This window comes from Nomascus leucogenys, chromosome 2 (genome assembly GCF_006542625.1).
Source record: "Nomascus leucogenys isolate Asia chromosome 2, Asia_NLE_v1, whole genome shotgun sequence".
Lineage (NCBI taxonomy): Eukaryota > Metazoa > Chordata > Mammalia > Primates > Hylobatidae > Nomascus > Nomascus leucogenys.
This window is the reverse complement of record NC_044382.1, coordinates 9,973,118-9,996,803: the sequence shown is the minus strand read 5'-3', so window position 1 is coordinate 9,996,803 and position 23,686 is coordinate 9,973,118. Positions and strand designations below refer to the sequence as shown.

General features: G+C 48.2%; 1 protein-coding gene across 3 annotated transcripts in view; it reads right to left on the bottom strand.

The window, feature by feature from the left end:
• SLIT3 (slit guidance ligand 3) overlaps window positions 1-23,686 on the bottom strand; it is a 639,482-nt gene that overhangs the window by 25,860 nt on the left and 589,936 nt on the right. For all 3 annotated transcript variants that reach the window (XM_030825194.1, XM_030825195.1, XM_030825202.1), the window contains 5 exons: window positions 23,405-23,568; window positions 20,493-20,617; window positions 13,137-13,234; window positions 8,842-8,981; window positions 5,150-5,243 (listed from right to left, as the gene is read on the bottom strand). In XM_030825194.1, the coding sequence (XP_030681054.1) occupies window positions 5,150-5,243; window positions 8,842-8,981; window positions 13,137-13,234; window positions 20,493-20,617; window positions 23,405-23,568 (621 nt within the window). The remainder of the gene's footprint in view (window positions 1-5,149; window positions 5,244-8,841; window positions 8,982-13,136; window positions 13,235-20,492; window positions 20,618-23,404; window positions 23,569-23,686) is intronic.

Below are 23,686 nucleotides of genomic sequence, written 5' to 3'. Positions count from 1 at the left end.
CTTGCGTGTCAGAAACTGTTCTAAGTGGTCACTCATTACCTCTCTGTGTTTCAGTTTCTTCATCTTTAAATGCAATTGATAAATAACTCCACCTCTTATGGTTGCTTTAAAAATGATATGATATACTTTGTGTAGTGCACTAAACATTAAGTAAATATTCAACATGACATGTAGAAGATGAATGAAGAGGAATACGACACTATTTGCACTCTGAGATTCAGACCAGTATGAGAAAGGCACAAATCTCTTCTGCCTTAATAAGTGGCTTATATTACCTGGGCAAGAGGATGGGAACCCCTGCACCACCCCAGGCCCTGCACACCAATCTGGCCCTTCCTAAAAGGGTGGTGCGTCAGCAATTTCATTATCACCCCTTCTAGACAAGGTTTAAAACCTGGCCAGAGGAAGCTGCCCCGGCTAAAACCTGGCCTCCTTGAGTGTGGGCCAGAAACATGCATCTCTGGGCTCCTCTGTCTGGGGCAACATTCAACCAAAATCCCAGCATAGAAACACACTTGAAGGCATCGAGGGGCTGAGTCACAGAGGCTTCGGTGCACCCACAGGCACATATAAGCAAATGCTTACTGGCGCTTCTGCCTTCTGCAAAGCCTGTGTACCTTTCTGGGCCCAACAGCTGAATTCTAGTGGGCAGAGTAAAAATTATAGCCACGGCCTATCCAAGTCAGAGGAGGAGGCGGCATGGGCAGAAGGAGGTGACAAAGGCAGGGAGGTGAGGGTGGCGGGGAAGCTTAGATTGTCTTATAAGCAGCGCCATGGAAGAATCAGGGCAAAGGAATGGTCCTCCCTCATACCTCTCCTCCCTCTCCTCTTTAGGAATGGATAGAAGTGGGGTGGAATCCACAAGTGGCAACCCCACTGGCATCGTTGTGGTTGGCAGAGCATGATGCAGGCTGTAGACTCAGAGCTAGGTAAGACACGGAGGGGGTGATGTGTCCTTGACTGGAACAAGTTCCTGAAACTGAGGACTTACTGGCCTATGCTCAAAAATTGAAATCTGCTAAGATCTGACCAAGTCACCTTTACTTGATTGGCAGATTTGGAATACATAACCTATTGCTGCACTAGAAGTACAAACTTACATGTTCAACCAGTCTTTTAAGGAAACACATTGAGAATGCCTTTGAGGGGCATGTGCTCAATATAGCACCATGTATACTTCTGCTACTGTGTTAAACTTGGCCCAGGTAGGCATCTGCGTGTCCCTTGAATTCTAAAAAGTAGTTGCAGAGCAACTTAAGCTATTTGACTTTCTCCAAGGCAATGATAGCTGGCCAATACTTACAGGATAAAATCCAATATTTTAAGCCTGGACTTCAAGGCTACTGGTGAGATCTTTATTAGGAATTAGGGAAGCTATTCTCACCCTCAGACTAAGCAGTGGAGGTCGGGAGGCAGATGTGTTGACCTTCTTCTTCTTTTAAAATGCTACAATACTCTCAATACCAGCAAGTCTCAAACTTTAATGAGCATATGAAACACCCAGGGATCTTGTTAAAAGGTGTCTTCTGATTCAGGGAGTCTGGGTGGGGCCTAGGAACTAGCATTCCTAACAAACGCCCATGTGATGCTGATGCTGCTGGTTCAAGAACCTCTGGTAGCAAGGACCTATATAATACTTCTCCATCAACTAAAGAGAGGCAGCTGGTACTATAACCTGCATTCCCTATTGTTCTCAAATGCTTGCCTTTATCTTTCTTCTAGTTAAATTTTATGCATTTTAATATGTGTTGGGTCTATTGATTCTGCACAACGGGGAGTAACCGCATGCTGTCCTTGGTTCCAGGACATCTGGAGTCTCTGGATTTAGCTGAGAAATCAGCCAGGCCCAGACTGATTCACAGCCCCACCCCTTTATATGTGTGCGTGGAGGTAGCTTATGCCACCTCAGTGAGCCTCATAAACTGTGAATGAGTTTCTATGTTCTAAGATTGTTGGATGTTGGATAATACACCTTGCCTGACAAAGAATAAGTTAGCAGTACATGCTAGTCATTGTGATCTTTCTTTTTGCTATTGTTATTTTCAGTATTATGGACAGGTAGTATCTGCCCTTCATTGAGACCTCATTGAGGGAGGGAACGTACAAGGAGAACTCCAAGGATAAACATCTTCACACTTGGGCAAATGTCACCCTGACTGTGTATCTCTTTGGCTAATATCCCTATAGGCTGCCATAGGATATGAGCTGTTTGGTGATGGGAGATGAGGGAGATAAAATGATAAAATGTTGCACTGGAAGAATAATTTTTGATTTAAACATATTTCAATGAAAAACTAACATTATTCAGCTGGCCTGTAGACCTTCTCAAGATAATGACATAACATATAAATACAATATCTCAAGATTATGAAAGCTAGACTGATTTTGTTCTTTCCTATATTGTCTTAGAACTCAAGGGACTTTGGTTACAATAGAGGTTTCTAGGATTAAGTTCTGGGGATCATAAAATCCTGGCAGTGTTAGCTCTCCAGCACTCCAACCCCACACCTGCACCTTTGACCACGTCTTTTTTTTTTTTTTTTTTTTTGAGACAGAGCCTCACTCTGTCACCCAGGCTGGAATGCAGTGGTGCAATCAGCTCACTGCAACCTCCGCCTCCTGGGTTCAAGCAATTCTCCTGCCTCAGCCTCCTGAGTAGCTGGGATTGCAGGAGTGCGCCACCACACCTGGCTAAGTTTTGTATTTTCAGTAGAGACGGGATTTCACCATGTTGGCCAGGGTGGCCCCTAGACTACTTCTGACCAGTGCTGGTGTAAGCCTGTGTCCTCTGAGCTTGCCGTACACTCTGCCAAGAGGCAATTTATCTCCTCTCCATGGGCAGATCCCCATTCCCTGCCCCTTCCCGGGCATGCCCAGAGCACTCTGCTTGTCTGGCCTGCTCTGCTTTGAGTTCACGTTTGCATTTACACGTCTCTTCCCACCCCTTGCCCCTTCATTCTTCCCTGTCCCCTCACAGTATCCCATACTTGGTAAAGATCAGCAGTAAACTGAAGTCAAATCTTAGGGGGTGGAAGTAGGCGGGCAGGTCCTGTGAGGTATCTCTCACCCCTGTACTCAGGTAACTCGACTGCCTAAAAGTCCCACCTGGCATATCTGAGGGGGCATGGGGCAGATGAGGTAGATAGGAATGGGGTAGACACATGGAAGGGCTGAAGCTTCATTTGGTCTCATTGAGCAAAACCAGAGCCTCTTGGCATTTCCCCTGGTGATGAGCTCTAGGCTTGTGATGTGAAAATAGAAAAGGAAGACACGAGAAAAGACATGCTCACGTCTGCCTGTCACCCTTACTTACTCACTTCTTCTTCCCCCATTGGGGCCGTCCTTCCTTCTCTCAACCCATCCAAATTCCACCCACCCTCAAGGGTCACCCACATTCTACTCTTAAAGGGGTGGGGCTGCTTCTCTCCTCCAGCAGCCTTTTCCTTCCTCAGAACCGCAGCAACAGAGCCAGAATCGTGTGGCCTAGAACTTCATTCTTTTCTAAATATTTGCTCAGTGTCAATTCTTCTTCCCCTAGGTCCATGGCAAGGGTCTTGAGGAGACGAATCAAAACCATCTTCCAATCCCCACTACACTCCACACAATCAAGATCTGATGGGTGGGCTGGCTGGAGCAACAACTAGAACTCCTGTTTCTTAGATTCTAAGATTCTAAGAGCTTACAAGTTCAAGTTTCAGAGATTCTATAATTCTCAATTTCTAAGATTCTGTGATTGGGCTTTCTGAGATCTTGGGGTTCCCTGAAGTCCTAAGTTTTGCTGTTTAGAATCATAGTCACAAACACCCCCAGAGTCTGAGAACTCTCTGCCCTGTGACTGAGAACAGGACAGACTCTGGGTGACAACAGCTCCTGGACTCATCGAGACCTAGAGCATGAGCTTCTGCCCCCCAGAGGCTGGAGATGCCACTGGTGGGCATTCTCCGTAAAGACTCGTCAGCAGAGGCATGGAGCTCTGGGCCCAGGGCTTGCCTCTGCTTTCCCACCAACTTCCCAGTGCTCTCAGCATATCCCTCCTTTCCAGAGCTAAAGAAGTAGAGCAATTCCACTGGGGAAGCAGAGTCTAAAGGGTATTTGGTCACCTTCCCCATGTGCAGCCTCCCTAGGGGAGGCTCCGTAAGGTCATTTATGGGGTCTGCTAAGGGTACATCCTGGGGTCTCTCCAGTTGCCCCGGACTGCCTGTTTCCCAAAACCCTGACTCCTTGGTGCTAGTGGCTTCCCTCTGGTGTTGGATAGAGATTGCTGGGAGAAGGAGGAGGCAGCTGTGTGTAGAAGGCAGCACTGGGGTCGGGAAGAATGTTTTTGGCCACAGAGTTCTGGGATCTCCCTCTTGATGTCAGAAAACCCCCAGTCTCAAGAGTCTCACAATCTTCTCTAGAAGAGGCAGTGGCAAAAGTTTTCATGAAGGAAGGTGAAAGGAAGAGATGAGTACAGGGCCTGGGAGGGATTTCCCAGGAGTGCCATTGGATCCTCAGCCTCAAGAGCTGGATGGCTTTCTGACCTGAGGCAGCCTCTCTATCCACCCTTAGGGCCGCTCATGTGCTCCCCTGGCTCCTATTGGCTCTGCTGCTCACCATGGAGACAGCTCCGCCAATGGCCATGCTGCTGGACCACAGTGCTCCTGCCCCCTTCCCCTGCAACAGGTGCATAAGCTGAAAAACTTGCTGTAGACTGGAGGGGCAGCGTACTGCAAAGGCTGCACATGGAGAAGGTGACCAAATACCCTTCAGACTCTGCTTCCCCAGTGGAATTGCTCTACTTCTTTAGCTCTGGAAAGGAGGGATATGCTGAGAGCACTGGGAAGTTGGTGGGAAAGCAGAGGCAAGGAAGAAGGGGCAGGGAAGAGAAAGAGTGGATTTTTCTCTCCCTCTGTCTCTTTCTTTCTCCCTACCTACCTGTCTATATACAGAGACTCAGAGACACCCACAGAGAGACAGAGGCATGCATAGGGAAACAGACTGAGATAATTAGATCATGGCTGAATCAGAGATACAGAGAAGCACATAAGAGAGAGAGAGAGAGAGAGAGAGAGAGAGAGCATGGAGAGAGACCAGAGACTGCCTAAAACCTAGACTGTTAGAGGCAGAGTTTTTATGGACTCTGTGCTGGGGGCACGAAGCCAGGTCTTACCTGAATCCTTTGTCCAGAGGGATGCACTTGGCCTCATGCTGACAGAGGTTCAGCTCAGGCACACAGTGGTCGATCACGTCGTCACATAGCTCACCTGGCACAGATGGGGGAGATAGCTCAGGCCTCAGGCAGGGTAGGGATACCCTGGCCAGAAGATCAGAGTATTGGGGGGGATATCCTGGCCAGAAGATCAGACTCATCCAGCCCCTGGTCAGGTGGGCATGGACGTCAGGAGTCCTGCGTTCTCACACCTTGTGTATCCTCCTGCACCTCTGCCTTGGTTTCTTTGGCAGTGACCGTGGGAAGATTCCAGGTGTCCTCCTGGACACTGTCCTAGCATCACCATTTGGCTGTTTTACTTGATCTTTCAGGGGCGGGGGCAGGTGCAGCTGAGAGCACAGGATGTCTGGCCCTGGCTTTGGGCCATGCTTATTCATTTGTTTTTTCATTCCACACTTATTTACTGAGCACCTCCTGTGTGGCAGGCACTGTGCCAGGCGCTGGGGACACAACAGTGACCAGGTCCTGTCCTAGCCACAGCCTATTTGGGAAGATCTACGAATAAACAGGCAATTACAACACAGACTTGTAGGTGTGACCAGAAGGGCAAACTTTGTGGAAGCACAAGGGGGACCCATAACCTCCCCCAGGAGGTCAGAGGAGGCTTCAGAGACACAGACAAGGCTTAGCAGCCCAGTTCACCTGTTATAGATAAGTAAGCCCCTTGGATTTTTCAGGGAAGTATGAAAGGAATTTGAAGTTCTAGTCTCTAGACACATTGCCTTTGAAGTCTGCAGTGCTACAAAATACCTAACAGGTCATAAATACCCAGGGATGGCCCTTGCAGATAAGCCCTGAAAAGCTTACACCACCTGAAAATGTGTTTTAGGAATGTGGGGGAGGGCGGTAAGGCAGGACAGCAGCTCCCAAGCAGCACCAGTTTTCAAGATCCGAGTTTTGGGTTTCCTCAAATTCCACTTGGTCAAGCCAGATGGAGAGTGATCTAAGAGAGGGAAAGGTCTAACCACGAACGTTCTCTCCAGGAGTGGGGTGGGAGCAGGGCGGGGAAGGCTGCCCTAGCTCCTGCTCCCAGGGTATAGGCAGGTAGGTCTAGAGGGCTGGCTGCAGGGTAATGAATAACAGATAGCCCCTAAGTCTGTTCTTTGCTGTGGTGGGGACAGGGTGACCCCAACCATGTCCTGGGAGGGAGCACTGAGCCCCTCCCTCTCCAAATTTTGCTTTCAGCCTCTCAAGACCACAGAGGGCACTATGTTCCTGATAAGCCTCCTCTTTCTTGTCATCTGGAGAGACCCAGAGAAGCAGACAAGTGTCTCTGTGGGATTTGCACATTTTCTGGGACAGAGCAAACCACAAAGCCTCATTCTGTACCTGAGTTTCCTGGGAATGAATTCTGGTTGACACTTTCTAGCTGCTTGACCTTGACGTTGGCAGTTGTGGAGATTAAATGAGATTATACAAGCACTCATTCTCAGGACCAAAGTGCAACAAATCAGCAGTGCACCCTGGTCAATGGCAGACACCAGATAGGCCTCAACTGCGGCAGGAAACCACTTCATCGATGCCTCCTCAGTACCCTCCTGCTGCCCATCTGCCTGCTCTAAATTCAGTTCAAGCCCCTCCCCTGCCACAAAGCCTTTGTTAGAGCCCCACTGCCTACTCCATTTTCACTACTGAGATTTCTGTCATCTCTCTTCTGGCACTAAGCTGATTCTTCTTGACCAATGACTCAACTCTATACAGTGATTGTTTTCATGGACCAGAAGCCCCTGTGGGCTGAGGGCATACCTTAGATTTCTTGGTCTCTCTAAGTGGCTAATTTAGTAGTCTGTATACAGTAGGTACACAGTAAGTGTTGCCTGTTGCTAATGCAACTGTTGGCTACAATTCCGCTCTTAGAAGATGAAAGATGGAAGGGGAGGTAACCCCTCAGCAGTCAGTCTTTCTTTCCTTTTCTTTTCTTTCTTTCTTCTTTCTTTCTCTCTTTCTTTCTCTCTTTGTTTGTTTTTTTGAGACAGAGTTTTGTTCTGTCTCCCAGGCAGGAGTGCAGTGGCAGGATCTCAGCTCACTGCAACCTCCGCCTCCTGGGTTCAAGTGATTCTCCTGCCTCAGCTTCCTGACTAGCTGGGATTACAGGTGCCCACCACCATGCCTGGCTAATTTCTGTATTTTTAGTAGAGCTGGGGTTTTGCCATGTTGGCCAGGCTGGTCTCGAACTCCTGATCTCAGGTGATCTGCCTGCCTTGGCCTCCCAAAGTGCTGGGATTACAGGCGTGAGCCACTGCACCCGCCCCCACAGCAGATTTCCATGCACTTTCTCCCAGCACAGAAGCTTGTCTGGGGTCCTAGGAAGCCCAGGATTATTAGAGCAAGTGGTTTTCTCAGTTGGTGGTGGTACGTTCCTGCAGTTTCAAGAGTGTACTTGGGGATACTGTCTATGGGCTGGAGGCTTGATAAAGGTATGGGCTATGAGGGACAATGGGAGCCACTTGGCTTCCTTCTCTGCCATCTTCAGGGATGCTTCTATTCATCTTCCACAGCTTCCCACCACTCACTTCACTCCTGACATAAAAGCCTGGTTCCAGTAGTCCAGGACATGGGAGTCCCTGAGCTTCCCCCTCCTCATTTTCTCCTTGCCTTAGGCTGGTATTTCCTAAAAGTGCTTCTTGCAACATAGGATCTCTGGGCTGGGAATAGTGTTCGAGGATGGGGAAAGGGGGAAGCTCTGAGATCAAATAAGTTTGGGAACTGCTGGGTTAAACAAACTTAAACAGCTTTCTTTAAAGCAGGAATTTTCAGAACCTCTAATATGCTAATTTGTATCATGGTCCACCAAGAAGAAGGTTATTATTATATGCAGTGCTTCCCAAACTTCTTGTCTCATGGGGATTTTTCCTCAAATTCATGGAATTCCAGTCTGGGATATGCTACTTTTGGTTGATCTCATAACAAAGCTTGCTGTGTTTGCACCAAAATTGGTGGCATTTTGCTTCACAATCTAATGATATATTTAACTGTCCTTTTTAGGGGCTATTAATGTAGGAAAATAAAGGTATTGTGTTTAGGGGGGTGGGTGGGTGGAATGATCTTCCTGAGGAATGATCTCTTGTGGGAGCCTTCCTGGCTTCTCCGGCTGGGTTAGGTTCCTTCTGTGTGATCCCACACCCCCAGGGCTTATAGATGTTATGTTCTCTTTCTAATGAATCCATGCCTCTGTCCACCTGACTATAAACCTCTTATGAGAAGGAACTCTGTCTTGGTCATTTTTGTATCCCTAGCTCCTAGCTGAGTGTCTGGAAAATGTGGATTTCAAGAGACGGTTGACTAGACCTGAAGGAAGCATAAACAATGCAAGCGCCTCTCTGCCAGCCTCAAACACAACTAGGTCTACAGGGGCCCTAAAGGAGATAATGGCCAGCAATGAGATGAACAGCAGCTAAAGAGCCTGGGACTCTGTTTCAAGTGGGAAGGAGTAGTGATTTGCTGGTGGCTGGTGGTGGAGGAGACGGAGAAGCAAACAGGCCTTTGGGGAGCCCCTCTTGGCATAACACGGTCTTGGAGTCCTAGTCTCTGTCCTCAGGGACAGAGGAGGAAAGTCCCTGGAAGAAGTTAAGAAAATGGTATTCTAGCAACACCCCTCCACCCCGCCATACACACAGTCATGAGATCCCTACCTGTGTAGTTAGGCGGGCAGACACACACGTAGTTGTTGATCCCGTCCACGCAGGTGGCATTGTTTTCGCAGTCGTTGTCCTCACAGTCATCTGGGTTGATCTCACACCGCTGCCCCTCAAAGCCCAGAGGGCAGGAGCAGCTTTGGGATGTGAGGTGTGGGGAGCAGGGGAGTCAGGGGTCAGGGAGAGAGGTAGGTTGAGGTGGCAGAGAGGAAGACAGGGGTGGGAAATACAATTAGTTTTTCCTCCAGATGGAGGTCTGAGAAAGCACTTTGGACACATTAGGCCTTGGGATCCTGAGCAGGAAGACCCTTAGGAGCCCAAAAGGTCATTTCATCCAACCCCATCTCCAGGCAATGTTCTATCTCCCCTGGCCCATGCTGGCTGCCTCGCTCCGGGGCTAATGTCCACCGACAAGGCTGGTGTCATCATTCCCCCAGCTGGAAGTGGTTTCCTGGATATGGCTTAAATTCCTCCAGCTGTCTTCCAAACCGCCCCTTCGGCTCTTCTGAGGCACAATCTCTTTTGCAGATAAAGAGAGACAGCATGATAAACATCCTCCTTTAAGTGATTTTTTTTACTTGAAGGCAGCCCTTCTATCTCAGGGTGAGGGGGTGGGCAGAATATAGTGGCCAAGGTCTCAGACTCTGCACCCAGGTTTCCTGGGAATGAATTCCTGTTGATACATTCTAGCTGCTTGACCTTGACCTGGGTGGTTGTGAAGATTGAATGAGCTTATACAAGCAAAATGTTTAAAAGGGTACATAGCACATAGAAAATGCTCAGAACCCATTAGCAAACTTTAGTTCTATACAAAACCACCCTACTTCCTTAACTGTTCTTCAGGGATGCCATTTCTCCCCATCATGTATTCTTGCTACTTCTGAGCCCTTCCAGCTTCTGGGGGATGAAGGCTAGAGTGGGAGGATCCCTCTCCTGCCAAGAGTGAGGCTTTCACGTCAACTTGGCTTCAAACACTGTAGGGCGGCAAGATGCATTTCCTTCACTTGTCTCTAGAGTGTTAAATCTCTTGGATAAAAACCTCAACTGCCTGCATCTCTGCCTGACCTTGGTCATATCCCCAGGACTGGGCATGCAAGATCGGTTAGAACAGATAAAGGCCACGCGGAAGCGATGGGAGTGGGGGGTGGAGTGAGCATCTATCTGATTAAATAAATGCTGCAATGAATCTCGATCTTTCTTTGGCCTAACCCGTTTGTCAGGGATTCTCACTCCATCCATGAGTGTGCACTTCAGCTTCAGATCTGGAATTTCAGGTTTCAGAGATTGCTCTGATTTGGGATTTAGCTAAAAAAGTAAACTACACTCAGCTAACAGGCAGTGAATTTCAGTGGTCCTAGAATCCTACTTAATTGATCTTCTTTCTACGACTGAAAACCATATCACATTTTCTACAAAAGGCCAGGGGCCTCTCAGGTCTCAGCTCTTGGGGTACAGCAAAATGACTCATTCCTTTTCCTGTTAGGGACTCTGGGCACTCATGAAAAAGGCTACTTCTTCAGAGCCAGACAGAGGGTAGGTTTCTGAAAGTCCTAAACCATGGTGTTGCCCATTTGTTTTTCTAAAGACCAGTTACTTTGGCTCCCCCAGAGCCTTAGGGCTACCTGGCAGTGAGATATGGTGGCTGATCAAGGAAAGCGAGGTTGCTAAAGGAGTGACAGGGTAGAAGGAGGCTGATGTCTCCCTGTCTTCACTGGAAACCTTGGAGAGCTGTCGAGGAGACTCCCGGAGCCATGAGCTGGTTGTGGGGATGAGAGCAGAAGATCTCGTCTCCTGTGTTGGCCTTCTGTGTGGCCTGCTCTGCCAACCTTTGCTGTTTTTGTGAGCAGGCAATGCAGCAGGATTAGAGAAGCATGTGTATGAGGAGGCTGGTGGTGCTGATGACTAAGACGTGTTATGGGTTGAATTGTGTTCCCCCAAAAAAGATATGTTGAAGTCCTAACCCTGAGTACCTCAGAACGTGATCTTATTTGGAACTAGGATCTTTGCAGATGTAATTAGTTAAGTTGAGGTCCTACTAAAAGAGTGTGGACCCCTAATCCAATATAACAGGTGTCTCTAAAAGAAGATGGCCATGGGAAGGCACACACAGAGAGAGCACTGGTGACTATGCAGGCAGAGAGAGGGATGCTGCAGCCACAAGCTGAGGAATGCCAAAGATTGCCAGGAACACCAGAAGCCAGGGAGGGACAAGCAAGGACCCTCCCCTAGAGGCTCAGAGGGAGCATGGCCCTGCTGACACCTTGGTTTGGAACTTCTATCCTTCAGAACTGTGAGAGAGTAAATTTCTGGTGATTATAGCCGCCCAGTCTGTGGTTATTATGGCAGCCCTAAGGAATTACTCTAGAATGGAAGGGGGGAGCAAACGGGAGCTTCCTGACAAGCACCACTCCCCTTCACCCACCAGGTGCTGGCCCGATGCAGAAGAGTTTCCCTACTACTTGAGGACTGCATGCGAGCTCTCCCATCCCTAGTAACTGCCTCATTGCCTTAACCTTCCACCCCATTTCCCTGATCCTGTAGATCTGGGCCCTTTTCCTTTTACATGAAGTTCTAAAAATATTTTCAGTTCATCTGAAACTCTTCAACAACTTAAGATGGAAATGAGATATTTCTGCTCAACCGAACCTCCAGCTGAGATGGGAGAAACACAGTTGCCTGCAGCGGGGAGCTCTTCCCTCATCTGACCCCCCATCCCTCGCCTGGGTGGGGCAGCCCAGGCTGTGTGCCCTGGAGGGGTGTTTCCTGGCTGGGGCCCTGTGGCCACCTCCATATTTCCCTGCAGTTTCTTCTCACCCCTGCTCTATGTGAGCCAGCAGGAGTGGGTGGTTTGGCTGACTCCAGGCAGGAAAAGGAACTCTGCCTTGAATTTCACTTTTCAGGAGGCAGAGTTTGATGGGGCTGGCTTGGCAGGTGGACACGTGGGCGGGCGGGTTCCCTGGGGAAGAGAACCGGGAGCCTGGAATTTGATTTCTTCCCCAGACCACACGGCAGCACTGGCCAGAGTGCTTTTGATATTTAATTGGTTGCAACTTGAGCTCTAAGACACCCACACATGGCTTGGCATGGGGTGCCCCTGCCTTTATTGCCAAGGGGCTGCTGCCTCCCGACTGGCTCACCAGGGATGCCAAAGGAGCCCGTTCCCAACAGTCTGCTTTTGTCAGGGTCACAGGCCAGCAAAACTGGGCATCTGAAAGCTGCTGGGGAAGGTGGGAAGCAGGAAGGGGTCCTGAGGTTTTGGGTGGAAGCCAATCCCATTCCTAGGACAGGGAGGAGAAAAACCTAAGTGACTTTTCTATTCCCTTTTCTTCTTGAAATGTTAATATCAGGAAGGAAAGAGGGCTGGAGGTGGGCTTGGAAGATCCAGGAATGAGCATCAGGAGATATGACCTAGAGCAAGTCCATTTCTGTGCCTCAGCTTCCCCATCTGTTCAATGAGGATAATACCTACCTACTGGATAGGGTCTGTAGGGATTTAAATGAGAAAATACTTGACTAGTTGGTACCTGGCATAGTGAGCATATAATCAATGCCACTTACTTTATAACTCAGAAAAGCATGGTGGAAGTGCCAGACTGGCAGTCTTTAAGCCTTCACCCAATCCTTCTCTGACTTTAGCTAGCAGCAGACACCTCCCTTGGAGGAAGCACGAGGTTGGGACCTGGTTTCAAATCCCTGTGCCAATGCTTAATGTAACTCTAGGCAGAGGATTTGTCCCTCTGATGTTTGAACTTCCTTATCTGCACAGTGGGGATAAATTGTACTTCCCTTACAGGGTGCAAAGAGCCTTGAGATCATTCTCATACAGGGCCAGCACAGCACGGGCACTGGGCATGCCCTCGCTGGGCGTATCTCTGCTTCTTTAGCCTGCCCAGGGAGCCCTCCAAGGTGAGTGATATGGTTTGGCTGCGTCCCCACCCAAATCTCACCTTGAATTATAATAATCCTCAAGTGTCAAGGGTGGGGCCAGGTGGAGATAATTGAATCATGGGGGCAGTTTCTCCCATACTGTTCTCATGGTAGTGAATAAATCTCACCAGAGCTGATGGTTTTATAAATGGGAGTTCCCCTGCACAAGCTCTCTTTTGCCTCCCACCATATAAGATGTTTGCTTTTCCTTTGCCTTCTGCCATGATTGTGAGGCTCCCCAGCCATGCTGAACTGTGAGTCCATTAAACTTCTTTCCTTTATAAATTACCCAGTCTTGGGTATGTCTTTATTAGCAGTGTGAGAGCAAACTAATACAGTGAGGGAGGCCAGGGGTGAGCTGTTACCTGAACCCATCCTTGTGGCTGTCACTCAGGTGGCAGGTGCCTCCATGCTGACAGGGGTTCTGGATGCAGGTGTTGATGGGCACAGTGCAGTCCTTGCCCTGAGGAGCAAAAGAGGGAGAAGCACCTGGTTAGGGGGCCTTCCGGGGCTGCCATGGCCCAGGGGACTTCAGGGGTTCCAGCATTCTCTGGGATGAGGCTGGGGAGATGACGACAAGGAGCCCCTAGGAAAGGCCTGCTGTGTGACTTGGAGCCTACCCATGGGAGCCCTAACCCCTAGTCACTGCACAGTAAGAAGGGGAAGAGTGATGAGAAGCCAGGAGTTCAGGCTCTAGCCTCACTACTTCGCAGAATTTGCACCCTTCTCCATCCCAAACTGCAGGGCAAGAGCCCAGGCTATGGATTCAGGCAAAGCTGAATTCACATACAGCTGGTTTCACATTCCAGCTCCATCCCATCTGGGTTGGCTGATCGTGACCTCACAAAAGCCTCTTGACCTCTCCAAGTCCACCTCACAGGGTTGTTACGAGAATTAAACTTGAGCTTTCATGTAAGGAGAAGTTTCATGTAAGGAAAAGGTTACACGTGTGTAATCCACCTAGCGCGTAGTAAGCATTCTGTAAATGCTAGAAGATAACATTACCATGAGCCTCACTGAACCTTAAATATAACCCACAACTTGAGGAGGGAAGACTAAGGCTCAAGTGTGGCCAACAGACCTTATCTCCTACAAAGTGACAACCCCCAGGGAACCATCACTGATTGATCTGGAGTGGGGTCCAGACTTTGGTATTCTAAAGTTCTGAAGGTAAGCCTAAGGTTGGGCCAGGTGGGGAACCTTTGCGATACGAGCTCAGGGTGGTGTGGGATTCTTTGGAGCAGGCCCCTCTGAAGGGGACATGTGAGCGGAGAAGGAGCCAACTGTGTGGAAGGTGGGGAGAGGAGCGTGCCAGGCAGCAGGAGCAGCAAGGGCAGCAGCCCTGAGGAAGGCAGCCCCAAGGTGGAGACTGAGCTCCATGAGACCCACTGTCCCAGGGAGCAGCCCAACTCTTCTTGGCCTTCTGGCTCCTGCTTCTCCTTTGGGACTGACAGACCAGTCTCACCCAAGTCTTGGCATGCAGTCCCTTGCAGGACCTTGTAGTGTGGGGTCTGGGGAGGTGACTGCTGCATCCTTTCTGGGCCCTGGGCTCAGTGGCTTGGCACAGACCAGGTGGAGGTGATCATGGGAGCCCGCCCACTGCCACACCACCTGCTCGTCATCTGCCTGAGAAAATCCTCTTCCCTCTTCTGCTGTTGCTGGTGATGTGATGGAATGGAACTGGGGCCTTCTGGCTGCGACGTTGCAGCCAACTGGGCCGAAGGCCTTGGGCCCAGGACAGCCTCTGCTGTGGACCCTCTCAAACATCAGAGCCTCAGGCCCATCTCCAGCAGCTGGAAGGCATGGGCCATGTCTGTCTGGTTCCCTTCATGCCCTGTCCCAGCTAAGGGGCCAGTCAGAGGTTTCTTGGAGGGGGACAGGGAGAGTGCAGTTTGGGCTGGTATCTGGTTTTATCCTAAACCATAACAACACAGGGCCCCTTTCTGAAAGTTGGTGTGGAATGGAAACTGTAATACTAATTCTCACCCACATTGCTGAGCACATTTTCCATTCCAGGCCTCATGCTAAGTGTTTTATATTCATGATCATATATCATGTTCACAACAACCCTATGAGATTGGTGTGATTGTTATTACACTATTTTTACAGACAGGAAAGACAGAAGGTGAGGTAATATGGCCAAGATCGCACAGCAGTAAGTGAAATGGGGAGCAAGCAGCTGAACCCAGGCATCCAGCCCAAAGTTAGTGCTGGGAGCCTCTATGCAGGACCACTGAGCTGGCCCTCTCAAAACACGCGTTCTAGGGGCACTCAGATGGGAGTGCACATTCTAAGTTGGCTGCTGTGTTCCTTGAGGAAATGACTAGTTCTCTCTGAGCCTTGTTTTTACCACTTATGAAATGGAAATAATACGACCTACCCTATGGGGAATTAGTTAATGGTTATATATGTAAGACACCTAGCATGTAATGGCAGCTCCTTAAATAATAGCGATGATGATGATGATGATGCTTGGGTTCTGAGGCAGGGCGGAATGTGAGTGACTAAAATACTTTTTCAGGTCTTTGGTTGGTGCCAAGTAGTTCCAGAGGTGCATATATGGGAGTGGTGGTGGCCAACACATGGACCGTGAAGGGCAGGACAAAGAACCTTGAGAAGGTCAAGGCAAGACCTCTCTAGCCCCTGCCTGCGTTAGCCCCTGCTCTGGGGAACTGGCAAGTACCAGTGACTCCAGGTCAAACCCTCCCAATGATGGAGGTGGTGGCAACTCCTGTAGCCCTTTATGCCAAGCACAGAAATCCAGAAGGCAGAGCCTAGTGCTTGATGACATGGTAATTGGGCCTGGAAGTGGGGATTTCTGTCACTTATCTCTCCTTGAAAAATAATCACTATTGCCAATGCCTGGTTAATTAGCCTGATTCAATTCTCTTCAGCCTCATTTTGCTCAAATCTACCAGATTTGTCATGCTCCTTGGTCCTCCACACTTTCTACTCCTCATCCCACTGTGTGTGTGTGTGTGTGTGTGTGTGTGTGTGTGTGTAGGACATGGCCAGGAATCCTGACTGGCTTCTTTTAAAAAAGGTGTCCCCAACCCCTGGGACATGGACTGGTACCGGTCCCCGTTAGGAGCCAGGCTGCACAGCAGGAGGTGAGCAGATGAGGCGGGAGCATTACCACCTGAGCTCCGCCTCCTTTCAGGTCAGCGGTGGCATTAGATTCTCATAGGAGCACAAACCCTACTGTGAACTGTGCATGTGAGTGATCTAGGCTGCACTCTCCTTATGAGAATCTAACTAATGCCTGATGACCTGAGGTGGTACAGTTTCATCCTGAGACCATGCCCACCACCCTAGTTCCGTGGAAAAATTGTCTTCCATGAAACTGGTCCCTGGTGCCAAAAAGGTTGGGAATCACTGGTTTAAAAGACACTGGGGGCTGGGCACAGTGCCTCACGCCTATAATCCCAGCACTTTGGGAGGCCACGGTGGGCGGATCACAAGGTCAAGAGATCGAGAACATCCTGGCCAACATGGTGAAACCCTGTATATACTAAAAATACAAAAATTAGCTGGGCATGGTGGTGGGCATCCCAGCTACTCAGGAGTCTGAGGCAGAATTGCTTGAACCCAGGAAGCAGAAGTTGTGGTGAGCCGAGATCACGCCACTGCACTCCAGCCTGGCAGCAGAGTGAGACTCTGTCTCACAAAAAAAAAAAAAAAAAAAAAAAAAAAAAAAAAAAAAAAAAAAAAAAAAAAGACACTGGGAACAGCTACCCTCATTGGAAACCTCTTTCTGAGATCGGATGAGGAGTGCTGCTAAGTCCTTACTTCTCAAAGCGTGCTCCTTGGACTAGTGGCACTGGCATGTCCTGGGAGCTGATAAAAAAAAAAAATGCACACTCTCAGGCCTGACCTTGGATGTAATGAACTAGAACTTGCATATTAATAAGCTCTCCAGTGATTCTTATGCACACAAAGTTTGAGAAGCACTGTTCTGAGACATTGAACATATGTGCCTGAAACTAAATGGCTGAAAAAGAATCAGCCAACAGATATATTTTTTTCCCCAAATCTTAACATAGTGGCAAAATACTGACCCTTTGTGAATTATCTACTGAATCCTGGCACTGAGGTATGCAAAGTACACACATAGCCCCTTTTTATCCTTCCAACAGCGCTGCACATGAGTATGAGTATTCTCAGTTACAGGTAGTGAAAGTGAGGCTTAGGGAGAATCTGACTTGGGAGTGGTTGTGAGTGTAGAGACTTTGTTGCAAGAGATAGCTGAGTTCTGGTTGTAGCTCATGCACTTCCTAAGTGTGAGAGCTTGGGTAAATTATTTCATCTTTATAAACCTTAGTTGTTTCATCTATTAAAAGAGGATAATAAAACTTATTTCACAGGGTGATTAAGAGTACTACAAGAGATAATGTGTTTAAACTGCTTCACAAAGGCCTGGCATTATAGTAGATTAAGAGTAGCTGCTACCAAATGTTACACAGTGATTCCTGTGCTTTTTAATAATATTGTGGCTTCCCAAGGTCACTCAGCTAGTCGATGGGAAAATGGAGATACCTGGAAAGAGGTAAATGCCTGAACTTTGAGCTTGGTTTTGTGGGTGTCTGGGGATTTCTGTTAGCCACTAATGCAGAACGACCATCTCAGTCGCTCTGTTTGGGCAGGCTCTAACCCTGGCAAGAAGGAAAGCAGGAGGGACATAGCACAGAGAATTTGATGCAACCCTCAGTTAAAGGATCCCTTGGGTTCAACCTGCTCCATTTTACAGCTGAGGAAACTGAGGTGAGGAGAAGAGCGAGGTCTGTCCAAGGTCATGCGTCACATAGGCACAGGCTTCAGAGGGTCCTGCTTGGTGTTCTTCCCATGGCTACACTCTACTTGTCTCTAACCTGGAAATTCAGACAGGTCCTAAATAGTCAGGGATCCTCCACCTCAGCCCCTGCAATCACTGCACTTGCCAACAGGCAGTGAGTGCAGTGGCCAGGAGCACAGCTTCTAGAGTCAGTTGGTTCTGAGCTTTGAATCCCAACTCCCTTACCTACCATGCTCAGTTTCTTCAACTGTAAAATGAGGGTCATTTTAGGAACTGTATTCTAGGGCTCTGATGAGGAGTATGCAAGATAATACATGTACCTTATTTGGTCTACTGTCAGTATATAGTAGATGCTCAATAAATGCTGGCTCTTATGTTACTGTTAGTATCATAGTTATCATCATCATCATCACCATCTGTACCATTAGCACCATCGCCATCATCAACACCATCACCATTGTCACCTTTGTCATCATCACCGATACCATCACCATCATCATCTTCACCATCACCATCAACATTATGCATCCTAGACCTGCCTGGGCTCAACACTTTCCTCAAGATCAAAATCTCTGTTCACATTCTTCTAAAATTGACATGATGTTCAGAATCTTGAGAACAAAGCTCAAACAAGTGGCCTTATCCTGCAGTAGCTCTGAAGATACTCTCTTTGCTCTGACACTGACGGTCAGGTCATGCTTCATAGTACAGTCAAGTGTAGTTGGAAGAAGCCTGGACTTCAAACCCAGCTCTACTACTTTCAGACTCAGGCCAGTTTTTAAAGAGAAGGAAGTAAGAATCAGAATGTGAAACAGTTTACCTTATCTTTAGAATAGGGATGATACTACCCATCTCATAAGCTGATTATAAAAATCGGAGAAGAAAATAAATGCATAAGCTCCAGATGAGTGCCTGGCCTTTATTGATGATTCAAAAGAGAACTATACTATGTATGGAATTGAGAATGTTACAAATGCAGTCACAGTTCTAGGAGAATGACTGAAGTTTCTTGGCAGTTCACAGTGCCATAGACTGATAATCCTGGATCAAACCAGCAACATACCACCAGTTACTGATGGCCTATTCCACACCCAGGTATGAGGGACCACCATGCAAGGGTAAAGGTAAAAGGCAGCAGTATGCCAGCTTATTGAGTGCTCACTGAATGCCAGGTATCATCCTAGTGTATTGCGTACATTACTGTACATTTGATTCTTACGGCAAACCTACGAGACAGGTCCTAGTTTGCAGCTGGGAAGACAGATGAAATTACTAGCAAGGGCCACACAGCTAGTAAATGACAAAGCTGGAATCCACATCTGCTTCTCTGTGTAATTGCACAGTCTGAGTTTTCTCTGCTGAATCCATACAAGGGAGTTTGAGAGGATCCACACATCCTGAGTATGTCTGCTGTTAATCTCTATTCTCCCCTCCTATTAATATTTTTTTTGTGTGTGTGGGTGCCCTGTGACTGAATTTATAACATTCTCAATTCCATACATAGTATAGTTCTCTTTTGAATCATCAGTAAAGGCCAGGCACTCATCTGGACCTTATGCATTCATTCTCTTCTCTGATTTTTATAATCAGCTTATGAAATTAGGGTGTATGGGTCTGGGACTCAGTGGTAAGTTTAAGACTTTGGAGGTGGCTGGCTTCAAAGGGAATCCTTTGGCTCTCTTGTCCCAGGCCCATAGGTGGCACTCCGACACTATCTGCTAGAAGCACAGCCATAGTCTAGAAATACATCAGGTAGTCCCATTCCCCAGAGTGAGACTGCCTCTAAGCCTGTCACTACACACACACAATCCCACTGGGGACAGACACCTGGGGATGCCAGCTCACTCTCACTCCACCTGCATCAGATGTGTGCATTAGACAGGCTGCAGGGCTGTTCTGAAACTCTGTGCTTGCCCAGTGCCTTTGGATGGGTGCCCTGGGAAGGCCGGAAGCTGGGCGGGCCCTGCAGAAGAGGATGGAGCCACAGCTTTGCTGATTCCAGTGAAGCCCAAGGAAGGGCTCAGCTATCCAGGAAACCCTCCAGGGGAAAAGGATTGGGTTCTGGAATCACATAGCCCAGGGTCTTAATCACAGCTCTACTGCTTACAAGCTTTGGACATTGAGTTGAACTCTTGACAGGCTGAGGCCCAGTCTCCACGTCTGTAAAAAGGGAATAATGAGGCCTTCTTAGGTTTGCTGGGGGTGTTTGAAAAGGTGAGTAAAATGACAAGCACAGTACTTGGCACAGTCTATACTCTGTAGGTGCTGGTGAGAGGCACATGGTCGATATCCACAGGGGTCAGCAGGGGGGATGACACTGTGCTCTGGGTGAAAGAAGGAAGGACTGTCTTGGAGGTAGTCTGGATTTCTGGGGAGGACAGAGGGGAGAACTGGAATCTCATCCTCTTGCTGGCTGACCTTAGCCGGTCAACCTTTTGGGTGAGTTTGCAGCCCCTAGGCCTTTCAATCCCCCATCCCTACACTTACATCAAGCTGGAACCAGCACTTTCAAGGCTGGTTGCTCTGAGGGTGGGGTTTGGCAGGGGCATGGTGGGGTGGAGGTTCTGGAAATCCCTTTAGAAGGGAAGTTGGGAGAATGGGTTCAAGGGATGCCTCTACTTGGAAACACTTTCTCTCTGAGACTTAATTTCCCCATGTTTCACAAAGAAAATACAAACGTTACATTTCCTCTTTCTCTCTGGGCATCCTTGTCAAGACCATAGGGGGTCCTCTCTGACTGGCAGCTCCCGCCAGTTCAGAGAACAGTGTTACTGGCAAATGCTGCTTTGTGGTGGTGACCTGTGCGATGGACTCATCCAGTCTGTCCCTTGGAGAAGGGAGGGTACGCAGCGCGCGGTGCCCCTCCCTAGGGCCAGGGCTGAAGGAGGAGCCTGAGGCATGAATGTGGGGGGCAGGGCCTCCAGCATACCTTGTAGCTGTAGGGGCAGGCACAGCGGTAGAGCTCCACAGGGTCCTGGGTGCATGTCCCGTTATTCTTGCACGGGCTGGAGAGGCAGGCATTGCATTTGGCCACAATGTTGATGTCCACTGGCCCTGGGCAGCAAAACCAGAGTACTGATGGCAGGTCCTGAGTGCGCTCACTGCCACACCTCCCTTCCCTTCTGCTCTGGGCCCTCCCTCAGCCAGCGCCAGCCCCTCCCCAACTCCATGTCCAAGTGGTAGCTGGCTCTCCTCAGCCAGCACATCCAATCCAGCTAGAGTCCCATTAATTCAGCCACTGTCCAGTGAGGAAAAATCACAGTGGGACATCATTCAGAAACACTTCTGCAGTCAAATCAATTACTGTAATTAGCCTGATCCGATTTTGGTGCTAATCTGCAAACAATGCGCCATAATTAGAAACCCCCTGTGTATCTTTTCATATTCCAGGAAGCTCTGGGCCCAGGCTCCATTCGGACCTCCCATTTTTCTACCCACAAACACCCCTCCCCATGGAATAGTCTGTGCCAGGCTAAGCAGGGCACAGTGCTTGGGCCAAAGGCACACAGAGGAAGTGCCCCCTGGAAAACCTTGGAAGAAAGAAATGGATGGCCCCAAAGGACACAGCGATGATGCTGACAATGGACGGAAAACTGCTTAGGTACATGTTACATCTGTGACCGTTTCAGCCGTGTGCTTGCTTTAGCTGCAAGCACTGGAGGGAGGTCAGCGTCCTTCCCAGAGCTTTGCAAAGGGGGCTGTGTCCTGCTGCTGCAGCCAGCTTTGACAATGAGCCCTGGATAAACAGGCCATACTTAGTGTCAGGACTATAAATGACCTTGGGGTTAACAGTCATCAACTTGGAGATGGGCTGAGATGAACTTCAGTGAGTGACTGTTTGTGGATGAGTAAACAGAGTGGCCTGATTGAGAGCTGGTACCAGGGGGCTCAACCCGACTTCACATTAGACTAGGAAGACTGTCTTGGTTTGCTTGGGGCTGAGGGAGTTTGCAGGACACAGAGCTTTCAGTGCTAAAACCAAGAATGGCCCAGACAAAACCCAGATGACTTAGCTGCCTTACACTACCAACTACAGTGTTTTTTTTTTTTTTTTTTTTTTTTTTGAGGTGGAGTCTCACTCTGTTGCCCAGGCTGGAGTGTGGTGGTGCAATTTCGGCTCACAGCAACCTCCACCTCCTGGATTCAAGCAGTTCTGCCTCAGCCTCTCAAGTAGCTGGGATTACAAGCATGCGCCACCACACCTGGCTAATTTTTGTATTTTTAGTAGAGATGGGGTTTCCCCTTGTTGGGCAGACTGGTCTTGAACTCCTGACCTCAAGTGATCCGCCTGCCTCAGCCTCCCAAAGTGCTGGGATTAGAGGCATGAGCCACCGTGCCCGGACCCTGGCTGCAGTGCTTTTAAAAGTCCCCACACCCAGGTTGTACCCCAGGCCGATTTAATCAAAACCTAGAGGGTGGAGCCAGGCTTCAGTAATTTTAAAAGCTCCTATATGATTTCCAAATGTGCAGCCAAGATTGAGACCTATACTGTTCTTGGCCTAGGTGAGCCTCTTTAGTATCACATCAGATAGCTTAGAAGCAGGAAGAGGAAAATTAAAATTAGCTTTAAGCCAATGGAATGTTTTTCTGCTTGCAGCAGAAGTGTGGGACACACTAAAGTTTGAGAGGGTAATTAAAGTATATCTATATATCAAAATAAGTATTAAGCCTCTCAGAGATGAGCAAAAGAGATTATCAAACAACTGTGTATACAAATGAAAAGTAGATTTTTGATAAAAAATTCAGGTTCCCCAATAAAGACAAAATAAAAGTTTTTTTTAACCTATTGAATTAGCAATAAGAAAATAAGAGAAAATAATGACAGAGTCTAATGAAAAATGCAACCAAAGGATGCTACTGGGAATGTAAACTGGTTATAACCCTTTTTGAAAATCAATTTGGCAAAATGTGTGAAGACCTTAAAAATAATAGCATACTTTGATTCAGTAATTTCTGTTCTCTGAATCTTATCTGAGGACATGATTTCAAACAGAGAAAGATCTTTATGTGTCAATGGTAAGATAAAAAAATGGAAATACTCTAAAGATTCAAAACCAGAAATGGATTAAGTGGCAGTGGAATATTACGTGGAATATTGATGATAAAGACTGTGCATTCTGGAATCAGACCTGGAAGCCTGTTAAGCCTCGATTTTCTCATTTTTAGAAATGAGGATAATATTAAAAGTTGATTGCATAGAGGCATTAGAGAATTAAATAAGTTGTTACATGAAGAATGAGAAAAAATACACGAGAAAGTGCTTAACATCATTCCTGTTGCATAAGAACTCAGTAGTAGTTTGTTGTTATAATAATAATATGATCAATAAAAAAATCACATATACAAAAGTTTGCCGGGCAAAATGGGAAAATGCTTATGTTTTAATAATGTTGGATAAAAAAATGCAGGTTAAAGATTTTTCTCAAGGCCAGGTGCAGTGGCTTATGCCTGTAATCCCAGCATTTTGGGAGGCCAAAACAGGAGGATCGTTGGAGATCAGGAGTTCGAGACCAGCCTGTGCAACATAGTGAGACCTTGTCTCTACAAAAGATGAAAAAAAAAAAAAAAGATATTCTCCACTATGGAAAGACATGTACAGAAAGAAGTCAGTGAGGAGATGTGTGGCAATGCCAGCAGGGGACTTGGAGAGAATGACACTTGGCCCATTAGATGAGGGTCCACATCAGCGTCAGCATCTGAGCCTCTTTGTGGGACCCATGGAAGAGACAGGGTGAAGGTTTCTGAAGCCACATCTGTTGAGATACCCTGCTCTGACAGGTTGCTAGGAACACAGCAGACCCCACGAGGGGCAGGGGAGGGTGGGGTGTGGGCGTCACCTACCTTTGCACTGGAAGCGGTGGGTTGGGGTGGTGAGCAGGAGCCTGTCAGCCATGGGCTCAGGGCTACTGCAGCGGGCGATGCCAGGCTCCTTGTACCCCGCCTTCACCCACTCCGACAGCCACCGAAGACTGCAGTCACAGTGGAGTGGGTTGGTTCCCAGCGCCCTAGGAGGCAGAACAGGAAGTCAGGGCCCCCTGCCCAGCTTGGCCAGTAGCCTTCATATCCTCAGCTCTCTGGAAATGCATTTTCAGACTTTGGCTAGACTGGAGGTATCCAATATGG